The 19039-nt window shown below is 43.0% G+C and overlaps 1 protein-coding gene across 1 annotated transcript; it reads right to left on the bottom strand.

Moving 5' to 3' along the window:
• Positions 1-270: 270 nt before the first annotated feature.
• Positions 271-18042, bottom strand: ZKSCAN2 (zinc finger with KRAB and SCAN domains 2). The gene is made up of 7 exons (XM_001493534.5): positions 16783-18042; positions 15609-15795; positions 13429-13520; positions 12958-13081; positions 9853-10536; positions 7188-7679; positions 271-4904 (listed from the first exon to the last, which is right to left on the bottom strand). The coding sequence occupies exons 1-7, from the start codon at positions 17185-17187 to the stop codon at positions 3982-3984; spliced, it is 2907 nt and encodes a 968-aa protein (XP_001493584.4). The 5' UTR covers positions 17188-18042; the 3' UTR covers positions 271-3981.
• Between the last annotated feature and the right edge of the window lie 997 nt (positions 18043-19039).

Below are 19039 nucleotides of genomic sequence, written 5' to 3'. Positions count from 1 at the left end.
TGAGTGCCTTACCCAGAATACATGCAGTATATACAGGCAAGGCTAATTCCACCCTAGAACAGGAGCCAAACATTATCTGGGACAATGGCAGTGCCAATTATCAGAGGCCTGCTGCACAAGAATAGCTGTGCACTCACAGAAGATCCCCGCCAGATGTGGGGGGAGCAGCGAACTGGAATGAGACTGAAATTCAGCTCTTACTAGCTTAGATAAGTTCTTTTTTCCCTTAATAGAAGACACCCTTCAAATTACGGCAAAAACCAGTGGGAGTCATTTATTTTAAACATTTATTTCACAAACAAGTTCTCAAGAAGACATCTAAGTGGACCTTGATACAAAACAATGACTAGACATACAGTTATACTCGGAATGCACTCCAACAGCGGCAAAGGCTCACAGCTACACAAGTCGCTCAGACACTCGCTGCACGGGGGCTTCCCCAGCTCCCTCACAGTTGAGTCTTGTCTGTCACTGGGAACCAGAGCTCACAAGAGAGGCCTTCTTCACTGCAGCTGCCTGCCATTCTACCGCGGTGCCTCAGGGGCTGCCTGCTGTTGAACCTGAGTGGTTTGTACAGCACCCCCTCCTGAAGTACAACACGGGCTCCGTATGGCCTGGGTGCTGCGTGCAGCGATGAGCCAGGCCGGGGCGCCTGGACTTAGAACATCTTCCTCATCTAGACCATGCTCCTCAGCCTCCCAAAACATTAGAGCCGGAGCACTGTTGGCAATCAAGGTCAGCTTCTCTTCAGACAAGGAACTCAGGCCCAGAGAGAGGCGATGATTCGTCAACACTCAGTAAGTGGTATACGACAAGGTGGAAACTTGTCTCTTTTGGCTTCTGGTTTAAAGTTCATTCCACCACGGCAGGCCGCCCTGAGCTGTTCAAGTGTATGTGGGAAATTTTCCTCTTTGAAAAACTAAGGTTTCCTTCCAGATGAATAAATTAGGTTGTACGTGTAACAAAATCACCGGTAAGAACTGGAGGTATTTGTGGGAGTAACAAAGCACGCTTAGGCTGGCTTACAAGCCAGGTTCCAAAATGCCTTGGGTGGGGGATGTCAGATAATAAAATGTCTGCGTCTATACCACTTTTGAAAAATAGGATTTGGGGCAATTTTTAAAGAAATAAGACAGGATTAAATAAACACAGGTTTTAGGTAGTTGGTTTAGCTGAGTTGTAAGTTTTGTTTTTCTAAGTTTTGAGTTTTCCAGCAGCCAGAACAAAGAGAAAAAAGCAGCGTTATAAAAAATCACAGTGTTTATAACTTTCTTTTTGCTTAGGATCAGAGCTTTCCCTGGTACGGAGATAAAGAAAAAACCTTTTCCTGTGGGTCTTCATAAAGGCAATGTTATGTGACATAAGAGACACATTAATCAGAGTGTGGTTATTCATTTTGACTTCCACGTTCCACCTGAAAAAAGAAAAAACACAAGGAGCCTTGGTCTAAGACGGTGGGTAGGACCTTCTATTTCTTCAGAACCAAGTTCATTAAGTCAGTTTACTACTCCTCCAAACAGACCATCTACAATTGGGAATACAGGTGGGGGACGCCAAATTCCATCTCAGCTTGATCCCAGACGTCAGAGACAAAGAGCATCAGTTTGTTCCCCTGGGACAGAATGGGTCTTGATCCTTTCCCGCCACTGGGGAAGTCTGAGAGACAGAGGTACATAATACGACTTCAGGCAATTCAGAAAAACTCTTTTGCAAGTGAAGGTGATTTTCCCGTGATTAAGCTATTGACCTTCTGTAACTGACGTGAATGTAACTGGCATCACCTTTTGCTGCAACACTTTATCACATTGCAAGTTCCTTGAGTACAGACACCAGGCCTTCTTTCATTCTCACATCCCTCACTATGCCTAGAACACAGCTGCACACATACAGTGCTTAATAAATATTTATAAATAAATCACCTACTTTCCTGAATCATGCTTTGATATAATTATCAATCCTGTGTACATATTACTAAGTGGTCGTTTCTATTAATGCGCATCTCCTCTAGAGCTGGAATTCCAGAACATTTACACAATATAAGGACATGTCCACTGGCACCACACACATCTTACTGTGCTAGGCACACTACTAACAAGAAACTCCGCTTACCATTAGAAGACTATAATGCAGACAACACAGAGGAAATCCACCTACTGAGCTGTGAATCATCATAACATGTCTAACAAATGTAAATCAGAAACACATATCGACGTTTACCTGAGTCACCTGCCTTCTAACAGGCCACACCCTACTCACTGGCACCATAAGTTGGATTTCTTTCTCCACTGCCTACTCTCCTTGGTACTTTGTTGAACAAGTTTCAAAAGGTTCAAACATACTCAAAGGAAAAATATTATCTCCAGATGTTTTCAAATAAAAGAGCATCTGACAAAAGAAAGGAGAGGTAACATCAAAATAATCATCTACATACAGTCCTGACTCTGGTTATCTTTCCATTAACCTTACGACTTCTCCCTCCCCAAAGCAAAGCCACCCTAGATACTTATTAAGCATATAAATGCCACCGGCCTCATCCTGAAGCAGTCAGCTTTGGATGACCAAATTCCTGGGTTTCATCTGAAACGTCCATAAATGAAATAACTATCCCTCTATCTGAACTCTTCCTTCAATACTTATTGAGCTACTGCTACAGGGTTATCAGAGATTTTTCAGACAAAGAGGTACATCAGGAAAACAAAAATGGTGTTCTGGATTCGAAGTTTCCGTAAATATTTCCACTTTCACTCAGTGAGCTGCAGAGTTGTATAAATTACTCAGGGCTCTACAGTGAGGTTTATGATCCTATGAACAGGGACTAGAAGCCTCAGAAAAGGGCCTGGCATAATCAACAAATGGGCCTGAAGGTGTCGGTCTGGACTGAGGTGGCTATCTGATCTAAAGCAGGCCTAAGGAGTCCAACTGGTCTTAGAAACAGTAACTGTTTCAAGTCTCTGCCTCACGTCTTCCCTACCCCCTTAGAGTTTTAGAAAACTATTATCATATAACACTATACTGAAGTGTGGGGTTGAGAGGCATAAAATATGCCAACATAACAGTCATGTTCTAGATAAGAACAAGCGAAGTTATAGGGTAGAATGAGAATGTGTCTGAACTTCTACTTTAATGAGACACACTGTGTGCATGCCTCCTATTCAACGTGAGGAGGGCATGGTCGTTCAGAAGAGTAAGACGAGAGCACCCAGAACAATTAAGAGGTAAGTGCAGGTCTTAATGAGAAATGGCAAAAGGAACCAGATTACTACAGGCTGGAGAGGCAGCAGCTGAGGGGCTTCGGTCTTCAGGGACAGAAAAGAGTAGCATACAAAGGACAACGGGTGATGAGTTGCTTCTCACCCCAATGGAGGGCAGGGCCTTAGTAATGTGACTTCAGTGACAATACAGGGATTCTACCCTAGCTATCTGGATCAACTTCTTGACACAAAAAAGGTGCATTGCAACAGACTTCTGAAGGAAGCTGTAAAATCTTCAATCTCCATCTGTGAATATCTTCCAAACCAAGATGGATTTGATGGGGTTCTGATCAGACTCCTGAAAGTTCTACCCAAACAGGAAACTCTGTGACCAAGTTGCATCCAGGATCTCATGTGGTAGAGAATGAAAAAAGACACTTTCAGCACTTTTTATCTCCTTGAAAACAACTCTCACCTACACTGAAGGATCTTGAAGGCTGCTGGACTTGGCAATCCGCTAGCAGCAGCTCGAGATACTGAAGGGAATTTCACTCTGAACTCAGACACGATATCTTCTCCACTTTATTAAAGGAGAAGTTGGGACACATAGAAGGAGAGGAACAGACTGATCAAGTTAGAGGCAGAGGTGAGAACAGGGTCCAAGTCGTTAGTTTATTATATCCGCAAGTTACCTTGGGAATTACACTTTATAGCTAAGAAAAGATTGCTTCCAAGAGAGAGATGAGAGTAGAATGGCTAAAGGGACATTCAGGAAGAGAAGAGATCAGCATCAAAAATTTTTCCTGAATTCATCAGTCTTCCCCTTACATGGGTGCTCTGGGGAATATATAGATGGAGAGGGTGGCAGGAATTTTTCTCTCATGTGGACTTCCCGATGTTTGGTGAGAACAGAACTCTTACTGAAATGTTTGCCACACTGCACACATCCGTAGGGCTTCTCTCCAGTGTGTATTCTCCGATGTTCTCGAAATCTTGTACAGTTACTGAAACTTTTTTCACAATCTACACATTTGTAGGGATTCTCGCCAGTGTGGACTCTCCGGTGGGCAGTGAAATGAGAACTGTTGGTAAAGGTTTTCCCACACTCCCCACACTGATAGGGCTTCTCTCCAGTGTGGGTTCTCTGGTGTATAATAAGACTTGAGCTCTGACTAAAGCACTTGCCACATTCTCCACATCTGTAGGGCTTCTCCCCTGTGTGGATTCTCTGGTGGGCCCCAAAGTTTGAGGAGTCATTAAAACTTTTCCCACAGTCAAGACATTTAAACGGTTTTTCTCCCGTGTGAATTCTTTGGTGTCTGATTAGGCTCCTGCTTCTACCAAAGCACTTCCCACAGACACCACACTTAGAAGGATTTTCCTTCTGGTGGGGCATCCGGCACATGAGACGAGCACTCCTTCCAAAGCTTTCTCCGTACTTGAGAAGTCTATAGGGTCTCTTCCCCACCAAAGGCCTCTGCTGCACAACAGCTTTCCCTAAATCTCTAGGCTGGGACGCCAGCTTTCCCTGTCTGACGCCTTGAAGGTTTTCCCATTGTCTTCCTGAGATGCATTCCCTTCTGCGATATTTACCTGGATCAGTGTGCTGGGAGACTGCCCTTGCAGACTTTTCTCTCAGTGCCCTATGCTGCTCCATGTCCTTATATGTTACCCGCGTTGCATCCTCCTCAATACTACCTCCAATTTCAAAACCTGAAAAAAAAGACAATAAAAATTTCAGACCAGTCCTGTATTAACATAAACAACATGGCTACAAGGTTTCATATGTTAGGATCCCTGTACACTTCTCTGGCCTCAGGTCCTATTACTCTTTCCTGCCTTGTTTTCATTCAGTTCCATGAACAGCCAATAACAACTAATACAAAGTAGGCCTTCAGAAAAGTTTTCTGAATTGAATTATAATCCAAGCCATTATTGCCCATCCATATCCTGATTAACAGGGGAGCAACTTAGCTTATCCCCCTGAAGTTCCATCCCAATTCATCTTGCTTTCAAATTTCACATCTATACTAAAATACACTATACTACACTAGTGTTTTGAGTAGATTCTAGTTATCAAGTCCAAATTTCTGAATGGATGTCTAAATTCATCAATATCTAATCATATCCCATCCCAGAGTATTTCTTTCTTCTGCTCAAATGTTCCCGTCACTTTGCTTTTCCAGTTGTCTCACACATAGACCACGCTAATTCAAATCTTAATTCTTCCTGTTCCCCAAACTGGAATTATCTTCTCCTCATTCCTTCATCTACATTCCATGTTCACTACAAGGTACACCTTGGATTGCAGCTTTTCCAAGAAGTTTTCTGGACAGAGAGCATAATGTGGTGAAGAGCGACAGGCTTTAATTCAGACACTTCTGTTGTGATTCCATCCTGGTCACTTATTAACTATGGTTTTGCATTAACTTTTTATTATGGAAAATTCAAACATACAGAAAAGTAGAGAACAGTATGCATAATGAACTTCCAGGAATCACTTACCCAGCTTTAACAATGATCTACTCATGGCCAATCTTGTTTCATCTCCATTCTCATACACTTCCTGCTCCTTCCACCCAGATTATTATGAAGCAAATTCCAGAATCATTTTATTTCACCCATAAATATATCACAAGCTGTGTAACTTAGGCCCCATCCCAGTTTGTTTGATTCTGAAACCCTTGCCTTAAGCATTTTTCTATACAGCCTTGTTTCTACTTGCCAGTTTCAACACTACTTTCCTTCCATATATTCAGTTGGAATTGCTGCTCAGTCCCAAGTAGGGCAGCTGTGGCATGGGTTGGGGAGAAAAGGGCAGCCAACAACCCATTAACCTAAAAGCCCTAATAATGCCATCTTTCACTTAACAGTAGTTGTTCTGAAACGTTCTGATTAGGTCCAACACTATTCTGGGATTTGGAGAAAGTCACAGCTAGTAGTTGGTTCAGATAGAGCCTGATAATTTGATGACAGGTCTGGAACTCACCTTAAAAAACAAGATTCACAACAGATGGTACCAAAGAACTTTCTTTCCTTTGTTTCTGGAGTTATCGAAATCAGGGTTATATAGGACATAACAGTTTCAGCCTTCATACTACAAGTTCCCATATAAATACCACCAGAAAGCCCATGCATGAACATCCTTCTCTAAGGTTTGTTTTGAGTAAGTATACAGTGTTGGAAGGAAAATAATACCAGGTAAGGCTAGAAAGATAACATGAGCTCAGATTAAGGGATAGTTGTGGAATCTTTATACAAGTCTTATGGAGAAAACTGCTTTAGAGACTTTTACAATCATTTAGGCAAAAGACTGAACTAGGGTACTGGCTGTGGTAACTAAAGGTGTCATCTGCCTGGATGTAAATAATGAGAGAGAAGACATCAAAAATATCTCTAAGGTTTTAAGTGTGGATGACCTGTGGGAGTACACAGGGAAGAGCCCTGATGTGGGAAGGAGGATGGTGATTTTAGTTTTGAAAAATTTTAAGTCTGTGCTGCTGGTGAGATGCCCATGGGAACATCCAGCGGTCAGTGGGAAATACACAGGTGGAGCTCAGAACCAGAATAAAGTCTCTCTCTCATTATGTCTCTATCCTTTTTCTCATGCACATCACACATAACTAAGCTATTTCTATTTTGAGCTTATTGACACACCTCCTTCATCTGAGTTTTTTTCATATTTAATTCCAAATTCTTCTTCCCCCCAGTATTTCCAGGAGATACAAAACAATGTCTGACCCGTACAGACAAAAGCCGAGGCTGAAATCCCAAAGACCAAATCATCCGAATGTAATCTCCTTCCTTGAATAGAAGCTCCATGAGAATAGGGATTTTTTTTAATTCATTGCTATATCCTTTGCTCCTAAAACAGCACAGGACACTCAATTATTTGTTTAATGAATAAATATTCATGAGTGATGTGCCATATCTACCGATTTGTCAGTGAACCGCACTTCTTCCTCTTTTAGTCTACAGCCCCTTCATGATCCTTACCACTTGGGCTTTGCAGTAGACCTGGAGGTCCCTGGAATTCCGGCTCTTGTAAAATTTCCTCCTCACTCATTCTCTCACTGCCAGAGTCTTCCACCATTGCCTCCAGTGAGGTCTCCTCAGGTTCCCAGCCTGTAGATTCCTGGGGTTCAATCTCAATATCCTCTCTTTCTTGCCTTGAGGGTGATGAGACTTCTTCTGGGGCGTTGGTGGAAGGGGCAGATGCTCGAGAGTTAATCAGGGCATCCATCTCCTTGTAGAATGCGCAGGACTCTAGCATGTGACCATTTTTCACTTTACGGTAACTCTTCTGAAGGCTTTTGAACTTGGTCCGGCACTGCTCTGGTGTCCGCAGGAAGCCAAACTCTCGCAGTTGTTCCGCCACAGCCCCATACAACTTACTCTTCCGATGACAGGCTTGAAGCGCTTCATAAAATCGAGTCTCACGGAGGATATCAAGAAAAGTCTTGGTTTCCTCGTAGCCCCAGTGCACTCCTGCCATTCAAGGACAAAGTTCAAAGATATAAGAATATTATATATTTTCTTCTACACAAAATATAAAGGGTAAAAGAAAACAAATCTCCCTCACAGTAGCAAGAGGAACTATGGTATGCCTGGGAATAAGCTTTGCAAGAAACAAGGTCTATATAGAAAAATCTCTCATATTTTACTGAAAGACATAAAAGAACTAGAACAAATGGAGAAACACTATGTTTCTGGATAGGAGGACTCAAGTTGTACAGATATCAATTCTTAAATGAATCTATAAAGTCAAAATCCCAATAGGAGTTTTTCATTGAAACTGATAAACTGATCTGAAAGTTTACTTGGCACAGTAAAAATGCAGTCTCTCCAATCTTCCATTGCTATGGTGATTAACTAAGGATTTAGCTGTCTGTCTTCTCAAACGCTAATAACAGACTAGGACACCCAACAGGAACTTCCCCCCAAAAGTTTCTCTCTCTTCTTTGACCAATCTTCTTTGAAGACGAGAACTACGTCCAGAGTAGTGTTTGATGTCACTGAGCCCTCTACTTTGAGAGATGCCATGATCTGCAAGACAAGTGGATGTTCTGCTTTTACAGCAGAATATAGCTTCTGAGGATGTGTCTGAATAGTTTCTTAAACATGACTTTTGTGTGTTTTATAATCTATAGTAGGAAAGACTCATTTCTATCCTCTATCTCACTGGGTGGTCTCTTCCAGTCTTATCACTGGATTTTCATATTTGATATCACCCAAGAGCCCCACCCTCATGCCTATGGATTTCCAGATTCATGAATACCTGTACATGCATAATGCATCTTCCCATGTTTTTCCTGAGGTCTGTTTCTTTTGAATAGGTATAATCACAAGTACACTTCCAGCTCTCCTAGCCTGGTTTATTTTTCCATTCTTTCTAAGAACTTACCACCTTCTTGTAAGGTGAAGTAGAGAAACATTACTAATAACAGTGATACCAGGCAATGTTTTATTGCATTTTAGCATTTGCAGACTGCCTTCATCTTACTGTCCCCTTTAACATTAACACCAATCTTGGCCTTCTCAGTCACATTTTACAGATGAGAAAATTGAAGCTCAAAGTAGTTACACGATGCATCTATTGTCACAAGCCATTACCTGGCAGTTTAGCTCTGCATGTCCCAGTCCTCAAATTTGAATACCAGCTTTCTTGAGCATGGTATCTTTTTCTATCCTTTTAATTTCAATGTCTCTGTGTTCTTATATTTAAGATGTATCTCTTATAAGTAACAGATATTTTTTTAAATGTCTGACAGTTTCAGTCTTTTAAGTTTGTAATTAATGACATATTTGGATTTATAACTACTATCTTACTGCTTTTTTCCAATTTGACTCAACTACTTTGCGTTCCTTTTTCTCTCCTTTCTTGTCTTAGAATTTCACTTTTTTCACTCTTTTAACTTTAGTTACACATTCTTTTATTTATTTATTTTTCAATTATTTTATTGAGGTCATAATGGTATATAACATTGTGTAATTTCAGGTGTACACTGTTATTTATTGGTTTCTGTATAGGCTGCTTTGTGCTCAGCACCAATAGTCTAATTTTCATCCATCGCCATACATACGTGCCCCTTTACACCTTTTGCTCTCCCCTCATCCCCTTCCTCTCTGGTAACCACTAATCTGTTCTTTTTATCCATGTGATTGCTTATCTTCCACATATCAGTGAAATCATGCAGTTTGTCTTTCTCTGATTGGTTATTTCGCTTAATTAACATCATACCCTCAAGGTCCAACCATAGTTACACATTCTTTTACTGGTTACCCTAGATAGGATAACAATGTATCCTTGATTTATTGCAATCTAATATAATTGAGTGCTTTATACCAATTCTCAGCTAATGTTAGATCCTTAGAACCCTTGACTCCATTTATCTTCCTTCCACACTCCCCAAATACTCAAAATCCATGCTGTTCACTAACTTGAAAAAGGACCTTCCACAGCCACTCACTGCTGGCACTCAGACTGCACTGGGAAGGCAACAAACACCTGAGAGTACGTTCAGTGATCTGGCCAATCAGAGTGATAAGTGGCAAGGCGTGCGTGACAGCACTCCCCAGGTCTGGTCACTTCTGGATTACTCATATTTCCAGAAGACCACTCCACCCATTTTCATACCAGAAGAAAAAGCACAATTCTTACCACTCAGGTTTTGAAACAAGACAGGGGCACCACGAATCTCAGACTTGCGGATAAATTCAATGCCCACTTCATCACCATCAGATTCTTCTGCTGCTTCTTCCTCCTCCACCAAACTGATCTGTTCTTTAGCACTCATCCCAATTCTTTTCAGTCTGGGGAGAGAAATAATGTCCTTTGGCTTATCAGCAGATGAAGCATGGGCTGCAGGGTTCAACAAAGCATCCATGTCCTCAAAGAAGGCACAGGGTTCTAGCACATGGCCATTTCTTACTTTTCGATAGCTCTTCTGGAGACTTTTGAACTTGGTCCGACACTGTTCTGGTGTTCGGAGGAAGCCACATTCTCGTAACCATTCAGCTACAGCACCATACACCTGGCTGTTTCGGGGACAAGCCTGGAGTGTTTCATAAAAGCGAGACTCTTTGAGAATTGCAAGAAAAGTCTTAGTTTCCTCATAGCTCCAATGCACGCCTGCTATTTTTTCATCTTCTAAACCCCACTGTTGCTGCTTTCTCCATGTTTTCCCTGCATTCCTTACAGGGATCTGAATAGCATGAACTGACTTTTCCTTGATGTAGTTGTTTCGCAGAATATTCCTTTTATTAGAGCAATGTAGACTTATGGCCCATGGCTCCTTTCTTTGCTCCAACTGGGATATCTTGTTAGATGTAGATACTGTACCTCCTACAATAAGAAAAACATATTTCATGCTGGACAGAGAGGTCATCACTACATGCCCCAATCTTCTGCTGTAGCGTGCTCTCCTGGACCACTTGTTCACACCTATCCTTTAAAGGTCTTGTCCAATTCACCTCTCTTCTAGAGCCTTCCTCAACCATAACACTGTACACTATAGTTATTCTTACACGAGTTCTTTGGCACAATCATCTACTACCCTTTTACTTCTCATGTATGTATCACTTCTTTCCCCAGCTAGTTCTTAAAGGAAAACCTTTAAGAGTAAGAAACATTTTATTATATTTGATTCCCTCTCAGTATCTAACATTGTGTTAGGTTCGGAGTATACTCCTAACCAGTATCTGTTAGTTACAAAATAAAGTGTGCTTATGTCTGCTCCCCACGTCCCCTCACCCCAACACACACATATATACACCCACTAGGGCTATGAGAGATGAGAAGTCAAAAATTTTTGGATACATCTGGCAAGGTTAATGGGAAAGAGATGTAAGAATAGAGAAGCAAATTGAGAGTTTGTTACCTTTTGATACTGTAGAGATCAAAATGTCTTAAATTTGAATCCTAGTTCCATCACTTATTTTACTTTTTGATGAAGGGATGTTTCTTAATCTCTCTGAGCCTCAGTTTTCTGGGGAATAATATGATCTATTCAAAGAAAAGCTAGGAATATTTAATAAATGATCATCTGTAAAGTGTCTAATGCCCAGTTGGTATGTAATAAAATTTAGTTTTCTTCTCTAGACAACACACACATGCTTCACGGAATTCCAGAGAAGCAGCATCAAATCAAACCATTCCTAAAAGAACTCTGCGGATGGAGATTTGCTTTTTACTTTTACACGACAGAAATAAGTGTAGGGACAATGAAAGCTCAAACGTCTCTAAGAACGAGGTGGGCGATATAAATGAGTGAGGTGGCTGGGGTGAGAACAGCGGCAGTTCAGCATGAGCTCCTTTATTCAGTGCTGGACGACTGGCGCTTATGTGAGAAGATGGGCCCATGGTGCCAGACGTTTGATTTTTCAAGAGATACTGGAAATCCAGATTTATAACTAATTTTAAATCAAAACCCTATGCAAGGAAAAATACATGTGTAGGCTAGATTCAGCTCATGGGCCATTAGTTTACAGTCTATGATGAAAGACTGGGGCAGGCATCTCTGGCCCTAGGTCTTTCCATATGTAATTACATGGGAAGGGGCTGGGCTAAATCTGAATCCTCAAAGTAAAGTCCCTATCTTATTTGTTGCAGATTTTACTAAGGGCTCTAATTCAGCATTTTACTAGGTCTGGATGCTGTGTGATGCAAGGCAATGCTGGGAAACATCTAGTGTGTACACAACCAGGCAGATGGCTGGGATACCTGCTGTTTTGGGAAGAGTGCTTTGTTACTGGTGTGTCATCAGTGTCATCTTGAGTTGCTCTTTTTTTTCAACTGCTTTAATTGCTTTCTAATTATAAACAATTGCTGGTTTATCTTTATTTGTCTATGTGACATGGCCCATTTTATAATCTCTATACTTTAGTGTCTACACACAGCATTGTCCAACAGAACTTTCTGTGATGATGGAAATGTTCTATAACTGTCCTAACACAGCTACTGAATAGCTTAAACATGGCTACTATCACTGAGGAATTCAATTTTAACTTTAATTACTTTTATAAATTTAAACTTAAATAGCCATGTGTGGTTAGTGACTATCCTATTAGACAGCAAAGGTCTACAATATCTATAGTGCGTATTAGTGCACATTTTAGGCCTATTAATTTTATTCATAAGAAGTCTCTGACTTGTAGTTCATGTATGAATTAATCATACTATCTATACTGCTAAAGCAGATGACATAATTGTCCAAAACTTTGCTGATAAAGTGACACTTCAGTGGTTATGTGTGCCTGTAAATTTATGCTATTTAAATAATTCACAATACACACTATCAAGGTTATTGTATTGAAATTACTTTCTTTTCTTCCATTTATAAGATTTCCATGCATCCAACAAATATTTTGCTGGGTACCCACCATATGTCAGGCTCTGTGTAAAATGTTGGGGTTACTATGGTTAAACAAAAATAATTCCTACAAAGACCTTGTGACTTTACGGAGCTTTTACTCTAGTGGATGTGTGTAAGTTTATATTCAAATAATATAAATATGACAGTCATATACTCTCCAATGTTTTAACCATTAAATTATAAGAATATACACATATATATATTAAACTAGAAGAAAGGAATGAATGAGGTAAGAGACCATGGATAAGTGACGACTAGGTCTGGTATGCTAGACCACAGAAATGATTAGACAACCCACAGAGGTCCATTAAGAGTTAACATTTATAACTATTTTATCATCAGCAGATCAGAAATCCCCAAATCTTTTGTTTGTAAAGGGAAAGAATCCTTACCCAGGGAGACCATGTTCCCAACATTCTCCTTCCTAATATCCCGGTAGAGGTCTCTGTGAGCAGGAATCTGATGCACGCTCTTGTAGGGAAAACCTCTTGCCATGTGGACATCTTTCACCGGTCCCTGTAATAACACTAACAGTAATGACTACCAAGATAACCACCTGGGTCTTCAAAGGATGAACAATCATGGATGATGCATAGACAGCCCTGAAGGAGAATTAAAATCAAGGAACAAAGTGCATGTTATGGGCCATATGAGGCAGAAGATACTATAAAGAATCATAAGAGAGACAATCCAGCAAGGAGTCCCATTACTCAGAAGGCTGGGTCCAGTTTTTTTCTGGAAAAGGAACAAGAGGAAGAAGTCTCATGGAGGGAGTACACAAGTTTGAGGATAGGGAAGATGTAGGAAATCTTCGTGGCTGAATACCCTAGGAAGGAAGGCCAGAGAGAACAATTGCAACTTACCTGGGACCCAACAGGAAGACATGTGGTTGTTACTTCCTGATCTCTGGTATTCCATTCATCAGCAGGGGCAGGAACCCAGGGAGAAGGCCGAGCTATAAGAAGAGAAAGAAACAATGAGTGTTCTGGAAACTGGCCCTTTAGTTCATGCTGCTTCTCCTTTTAAGAAAAGAAGATGTATAACAAAAAACAACAAATATAAATTGATCGTTTTCTCAATGAGTTTAGAACAATGCTCCAAATCACAGTACCCTAAAGCAGGGCTCACAAACACACATGTTTTAGGGAGTAAGCAGGTAAAGCACATCATGAAAGGGGCCAGGTAAGGACTGTGGGGAGGTGGAGAGCACATGTCCCACTGAAAGGGTACAGCCAATGTGCAGCTCCAGCTGACGCTGCATTGTGAGACCGTGCCACTGGTACAGCCAGAGCGTCCAGTTTTTCAAGAGAAGCCAGAAATCTGGTCATTCACATACAATCTCAAAAGATTTTAAACCTTGAGAACTAAAAAAACAACAAATAAAATTCCAAAACCAAAAACTCTTTGTAGACAAAACAAAACAAGTCTAGCTTTCCATGTGAGTTACCAGTTTGTGATCTCTAGTATAAGTTAATATCCTATGAGTGAATATTGTCCTTAAGAAGTTAGCATACATAGACGTGTATGGACATTGCAGGCAAACATATGCCTTGAAAGATGGAAGGAAAATATATAAACTGATATACAGCACAATCTGTGGTCTAACTTCTACTCTAGAACTCACTATCTAGGGAAAACTTCAAGAATAAATATTACTATGACGAAGAACTCAGAAGCTTGCTCCACTACTTTCTACAGAAGCAAATCGAATCACTTCCTTGGAAACATATTATTCCTTGAGGCACATACAGCTCTTCCTTTAGAATGAACTCATCTCTCTGCCATATCGATCCCTCAAATGATCTGTCCTCTACATCCCAGTAAGTACCTCAACAGAACAAACTTTCCACTTTAGGAATTCCTTATCACTCTGGGATGGCAAAACCCAGAAACACCATGCATTTATCGGACTAAGATTATCAGCATCTAATCCATGTGAACGAGGAAACTCTGATGCTAATGAACACATCCTGGATAATTCAGAAACTATTAATATGTGTAATGCATTCTATCATGATATGAATTTGAGGAGGGATCGGGAGGTGGGGTACAGTAGTTGCGAATCTCACCTTCTGGTGAGGGTTGTATAAGTCAGACAGATTTGAAGTTTAAAAATAATTGTGCCATTATGGGAGGAAGGTAACTAACAAGTATTGAGTGCTATAATGCTGCGGCCCTTTTACACTGCCTCATTTAATCTATACTAACCACCGTACTTTCCTTCTACAGATGAGAAAATGGAAAGTTTGAGAAGTTATGTAACCTGACCAAGGCCACACAGGTAAAGAATGACAGAGGTAGGTTGTGAACCCAGGCTGTCTGTCTGTAAAGGCTAATCTCTTAACCTCTCTGCATAAATGCTTCTTTTCATATTACTTGACCAAGATCACACAGAGAGAGGGGCAGAGACAGGAAAGAAACTCAAATCTTTTTACTGTGGATTCAAGGATCTGTCTATTCCTCTCTTTAAACCTAAGACCACATTGCAGGGAATGGAGAGATCACAGTGGACTGGGAAGGACAGGAGATTCATTTCCTTTTTTTGACTTGATTCATTAATGCCTAGGGCAGCTGTGAACATCAGTGATCCTTTCTGTATGAAGTCTTATTGTTTATCCCTCTCATATGCGACTTGTGTGAGGCCTTACTCGTGAGTCCATTTTTGAAAATAAAAGTCTTATTTCCCTTTCCAAACAGTTTTTCAAGTTGTTTATAGTCAGCCAAGAACATATACACATATACACAAGACAGGACTAAAAAACACAAGCCTACTGTAGAATGGAGATTGTTAAATAACATTGCAAGACCTCGAGGCCAGCCTGGGCAATCTAATTTTTCCCAGATTCCATCTTTTAAGGTCTCTTTTATGTATGTCACACATATTCCCAACTCTTGAAGCTAATGAAGTCTTTCTTCCCAAATATTTAATCTATTTTTAATATGTATGGAGGGGACCCTACTCTGGGCAAATCACAGTGTTAGGGCTGCAAAATAAATCTGCCATGGTCTCTACACTGGACATGCTCTGAGTTCTTCTCCTTACCATTCTTGGGTAAGGGCCGATGCTCTCTCTTTCGGTTCAGCTGCTCCTGGTGTCCTGAGTGGAGGCTTCCAGCTTCCTCTGGAGACACTACTTTGTGTTGGGTCTCCACCTGCTCTGGCTGAAAGTCTGCCACCTCCCATGTTGCTCTGAGTGGGGGTTGCTTCTCTGAATGCACAGGACTGTTAACCTGGGAAATAAACTCATGCCATAATGGAAAGAGGGAGGAAAAGAGGGCCAAATCAGGATCAAAGTCCCCCAAGAAGGATAGCAAAGAAGGACAGAAGATGCGAAAAAGAATGAAAACTGCATTCCATTCCCAATGGAGTCTCTGAGGGTGTTGGGTTAACAGTACTGTCCAGAAGTCTGGGCATAAGGCAACAGGAGAGTGCTCTTTATTAATACACCCCGGGTAAGATCTGTCAGGAGTGAAATACAGAATAAACATTACTTGAGTTCTCACGAATATTAGGTTCACGGAGAAGTAAAAGTTATCAGAACACAAATAAATTCACTAGTAAACTGAAAACTTACAAAATTAATCTGCCCATGTAACATCTATCCCCGACCAACACACCAACCTGCTGATAGTCAGATCTTTACACAAATGCATATCCTTTGCAAGGTGAAACGGCAAATGTTGCAGGATTTCATGAGGTTAATGTAAGGGCTGTTGGAAAACAACTAGAAGAGCATGCAAAGCCACTGACAAATGAAGATTAGCAGTTAAACTGGAGAAGAGTGAGAAAGATGATGGATTTGAGGGCACTTCAGAAGACCCAGATTAGAGTATTAAAGGATTAGAGAGGGCCATGGGATAACTGACCAGGTCCTTTCTTTCTTTTATGGAGGGGGGCAGGAGGGGCAAAAATCGCCCTCTTTAGGATCAAGCTGCAAGTCAAAACCTGTGAAGCATACTTATTGTTCTCTCATAATTTTGCAGAGAAACATTATGCCAACGATTTAAAACAAATACTTAGGCTCATAGTGTTTAGTTTTGTTCGCAAGATATTTCAACCAAAGCTTTTCTTTTTCTACTTAAATGAACTTCTGATTCTTTAAAAGTCTTTCATTAGTACTATTTATCCTTCCATAACGAACACTTAGGCATCCCTGCCCGTCTGCCTTTCCCACCCGCTTCTTTCTAAATATAAAAATTTGGAAAATCCTGTCTCACCTGCTGTCTTAGTTTTCCAGTCTCTTTCTCCAAATGGATTACCAGGGCCACCGCCTCCTCTCCACTCTCCGGACACTGCTTCTGTGCCCACGCCTGTATCTTCTCGGGTAAAATGGTGAGAAACTGCTCAATCACCAGCAGCTCAAGGATCTGCTCCTTGGAACGCACTTCTGGCTTCAGCCAGCGGCAGCAAAGTTCCCAGAGTTTACTGAAAGCTTCATGGGGTCCGGTCACATCCGCATAACAGAACTGCCGGAAGCATTTGCGAAAGGTCTCAGACTCAGAGCTATCGGATCTTTCCAGAAGGGGCTCCGACGCCCACTCGGGGTCCTTTTCCATCTTCATTATTAGGCATCCCTCAACCTCCAGGGGCGCGTCGATCGGAGAGTCCAGGGATGCAGCCATGCTCCAACCCAGGGCTCAACCTCACGTCTAGCTCAAAGTAGACTCAAATAAACCAAATCTCCGAGGGCCATCTGCTTAATGGTTTTGGAAGTATGGGAAGGTAGACAGGGAAAACGGCAGTGTCAGCAGAAACAGGGTACACCAGGCTGATTAATCAAATCTATCCCAGGCCCTTGAAAAGGTGAGCGTATATCCTGAGGTCCAAACACTCGGCCTCTTCTCCAAACAAGGTGTGTCTCCGCGACGTGGGTTTCCACGGTGCAGCTCTTTTAGTGCAGTGTCGGAACCAGCCAGGGAGAAAAGCCCCAGGACTGAGCGAAAGATGGGCGGGGGCGGACTGGCGGCCGGGAGGGGGTGTGTCACATACCCCGGGGTCGGGCTCCCGGGAGGCGAGGCCCTGAGTGGGTGGGGCCGGAAGTGCAGATCCCGCCCGGCCCCGGGTTCGAGGCTAGAGGCTCGGCGGCGCGCCCGGGCCCCGCCGGGTGGACGGTGAGGGCTGGCGGTGTCCGGGGCGAGCGCCTGGTTTTCCGGGCCCCAGAAAGGCCGCAAAAAACCTGCGCACGCCGAAGAACGGGCGCGAAGCACTTCCACCCCTAAGGGAAATAAGCCGCGGGGAGCAAGCAAGGCCTCGCAGGGGGAAGGTGCCGGATCCTCGCGAGCGATGCCTTCCGCTCCGCCCGCCGACTGCGCGGGGGGCGCTGGGAGCCGCGGCCACGCATGCGCCGCCCGCGACCGCGCGCCGCGGCGTCCGGCAGAAGCTTTCTCGCCGGCGAGGGGCTGGGAGGAGGGGGCTGCATCCTCGACTCTCGCGAGAGCGCGCAACGCAGTGACTCGCGGCTGAGGGACTTTAGGAATAAGGAGGGGCGCGGAGGATCTTCCCCTGGCGGAGGGACGTAGGGGGCACCCAAGTAGACATTTTGCGGGAGACGGTGGAACGGAATAAGAAAGGGCAGTAGGAGTCCGCCTCAGCCCGGGGAACCTGGGAGGTGGGGAGACGTCTCTGAGGTGGAGGAGCACTAGTGGGGAGGCGGCGCAGTCCTTTCTGCCGCGGAAGAGGGTGCGGGGAGCGGGGACTCCTTTGCCTGGCGGAGGGACAATGTGGAGGATGTGTTAGTCGCAGAGGGACTCTGTCGCCTGCTGGCGGGTGTTTTGCGGGCGGCGACCCTCGGGGGACCCTCGGCGGGACCCGCTTCTTTTGCGGAGGGACACGGGCGTAGCAGTGATGCATCCCCTGCGGCCGCATCTGTAAATGAGCCCATCCTTTCCCCGAGGGGCGGTGCGAGGGTCGTCTCTTCGCCTTGGGTTGCTTCCTGCCCCGGGCTCTGGCGCAGTCCGTGTGGCTAAGCCTGATCCGAGGGAATCTCTGGGTCAGAGTCCGCCGACTGGGCTCCAGCTTCCTCCCTCCTCGGGTGCCAGGAGGAGCTGTGCTCGTCTCCTAGCTGCTGTGGAACCGCGGAAGTATGCCTGCTCGCCGGCCCATCTATCCATCCCTTTATTGATGAGATGCCAGGTAGTGTTTCAGGCACTTGGCATACGTCAGTGGGCAAAACAAAATCCCTGTTCTACCGATAGCCTATTAGAAAACAAAACCTAGTGACTTTCCTTTCTCAGAGAATGTCTTAATTTAAACTTGACGTGCAAATTCTAGCAGCCCAGGGGCTAGGCTATATTTAATGCTTATTTCCGTAGCAGGCACTGTGTGAGGAAGGGTCGGAGAGAATCTACTGGGCATCTGGTATATGCCAGGGGTTGCTTTACACAGCTGCCTTCACATAGCTTTTCCTTCTATCATTTCTTTTTTCTCTTTAATGTTTTTTGATCACCTATGTTCTGCCAGACATGGTGATAGGTT

Source organism: Equus caballus, chromosome 13, assembly GCF_041296265.1.
Source record: "Equus caballus isolate H_3958 breed thoroughbred chromosome 13, TB-T2T, whole genome shotgun sequence".
Taxonomy (NCBI): Eukaryota; Metazoa; Chordata; class Mammalia; order Perissodactyla; family Equidae; genus Equus; species Equus caballus.
The sequence above is the reverse complement of the archived record's forward strand: the minus strand, read 5'-3'. Positions and strand labels throughout refer to the sequence as shown.

Excerpts from the sequence above, each read along its gene's own strand:
- ZKSCAN2 (XM_001493534.5), bottom strand. The coding sequence starts at position 17,187 with ATGGCTGCATCCCTGGACTCTCCGATCGACGCGCCCCTGGAGGTTGAG. Across the intron at positions 15,796-16,782 it reads CTGGAAAACTAAGACAGCAG|GTTAACAGTCCTGTGCATTC; the intron begins GTGAGACAGGAT and ends TTTATTTCCCAG. Across the intron at positions 13,082-13,428 it reads GTCTTCCTGTTGGGTCCCAG|GGACCGGTGAAAGATGTCCA; the intron begins GTAAGTTGCAAT and ends GTGTTATTACAG.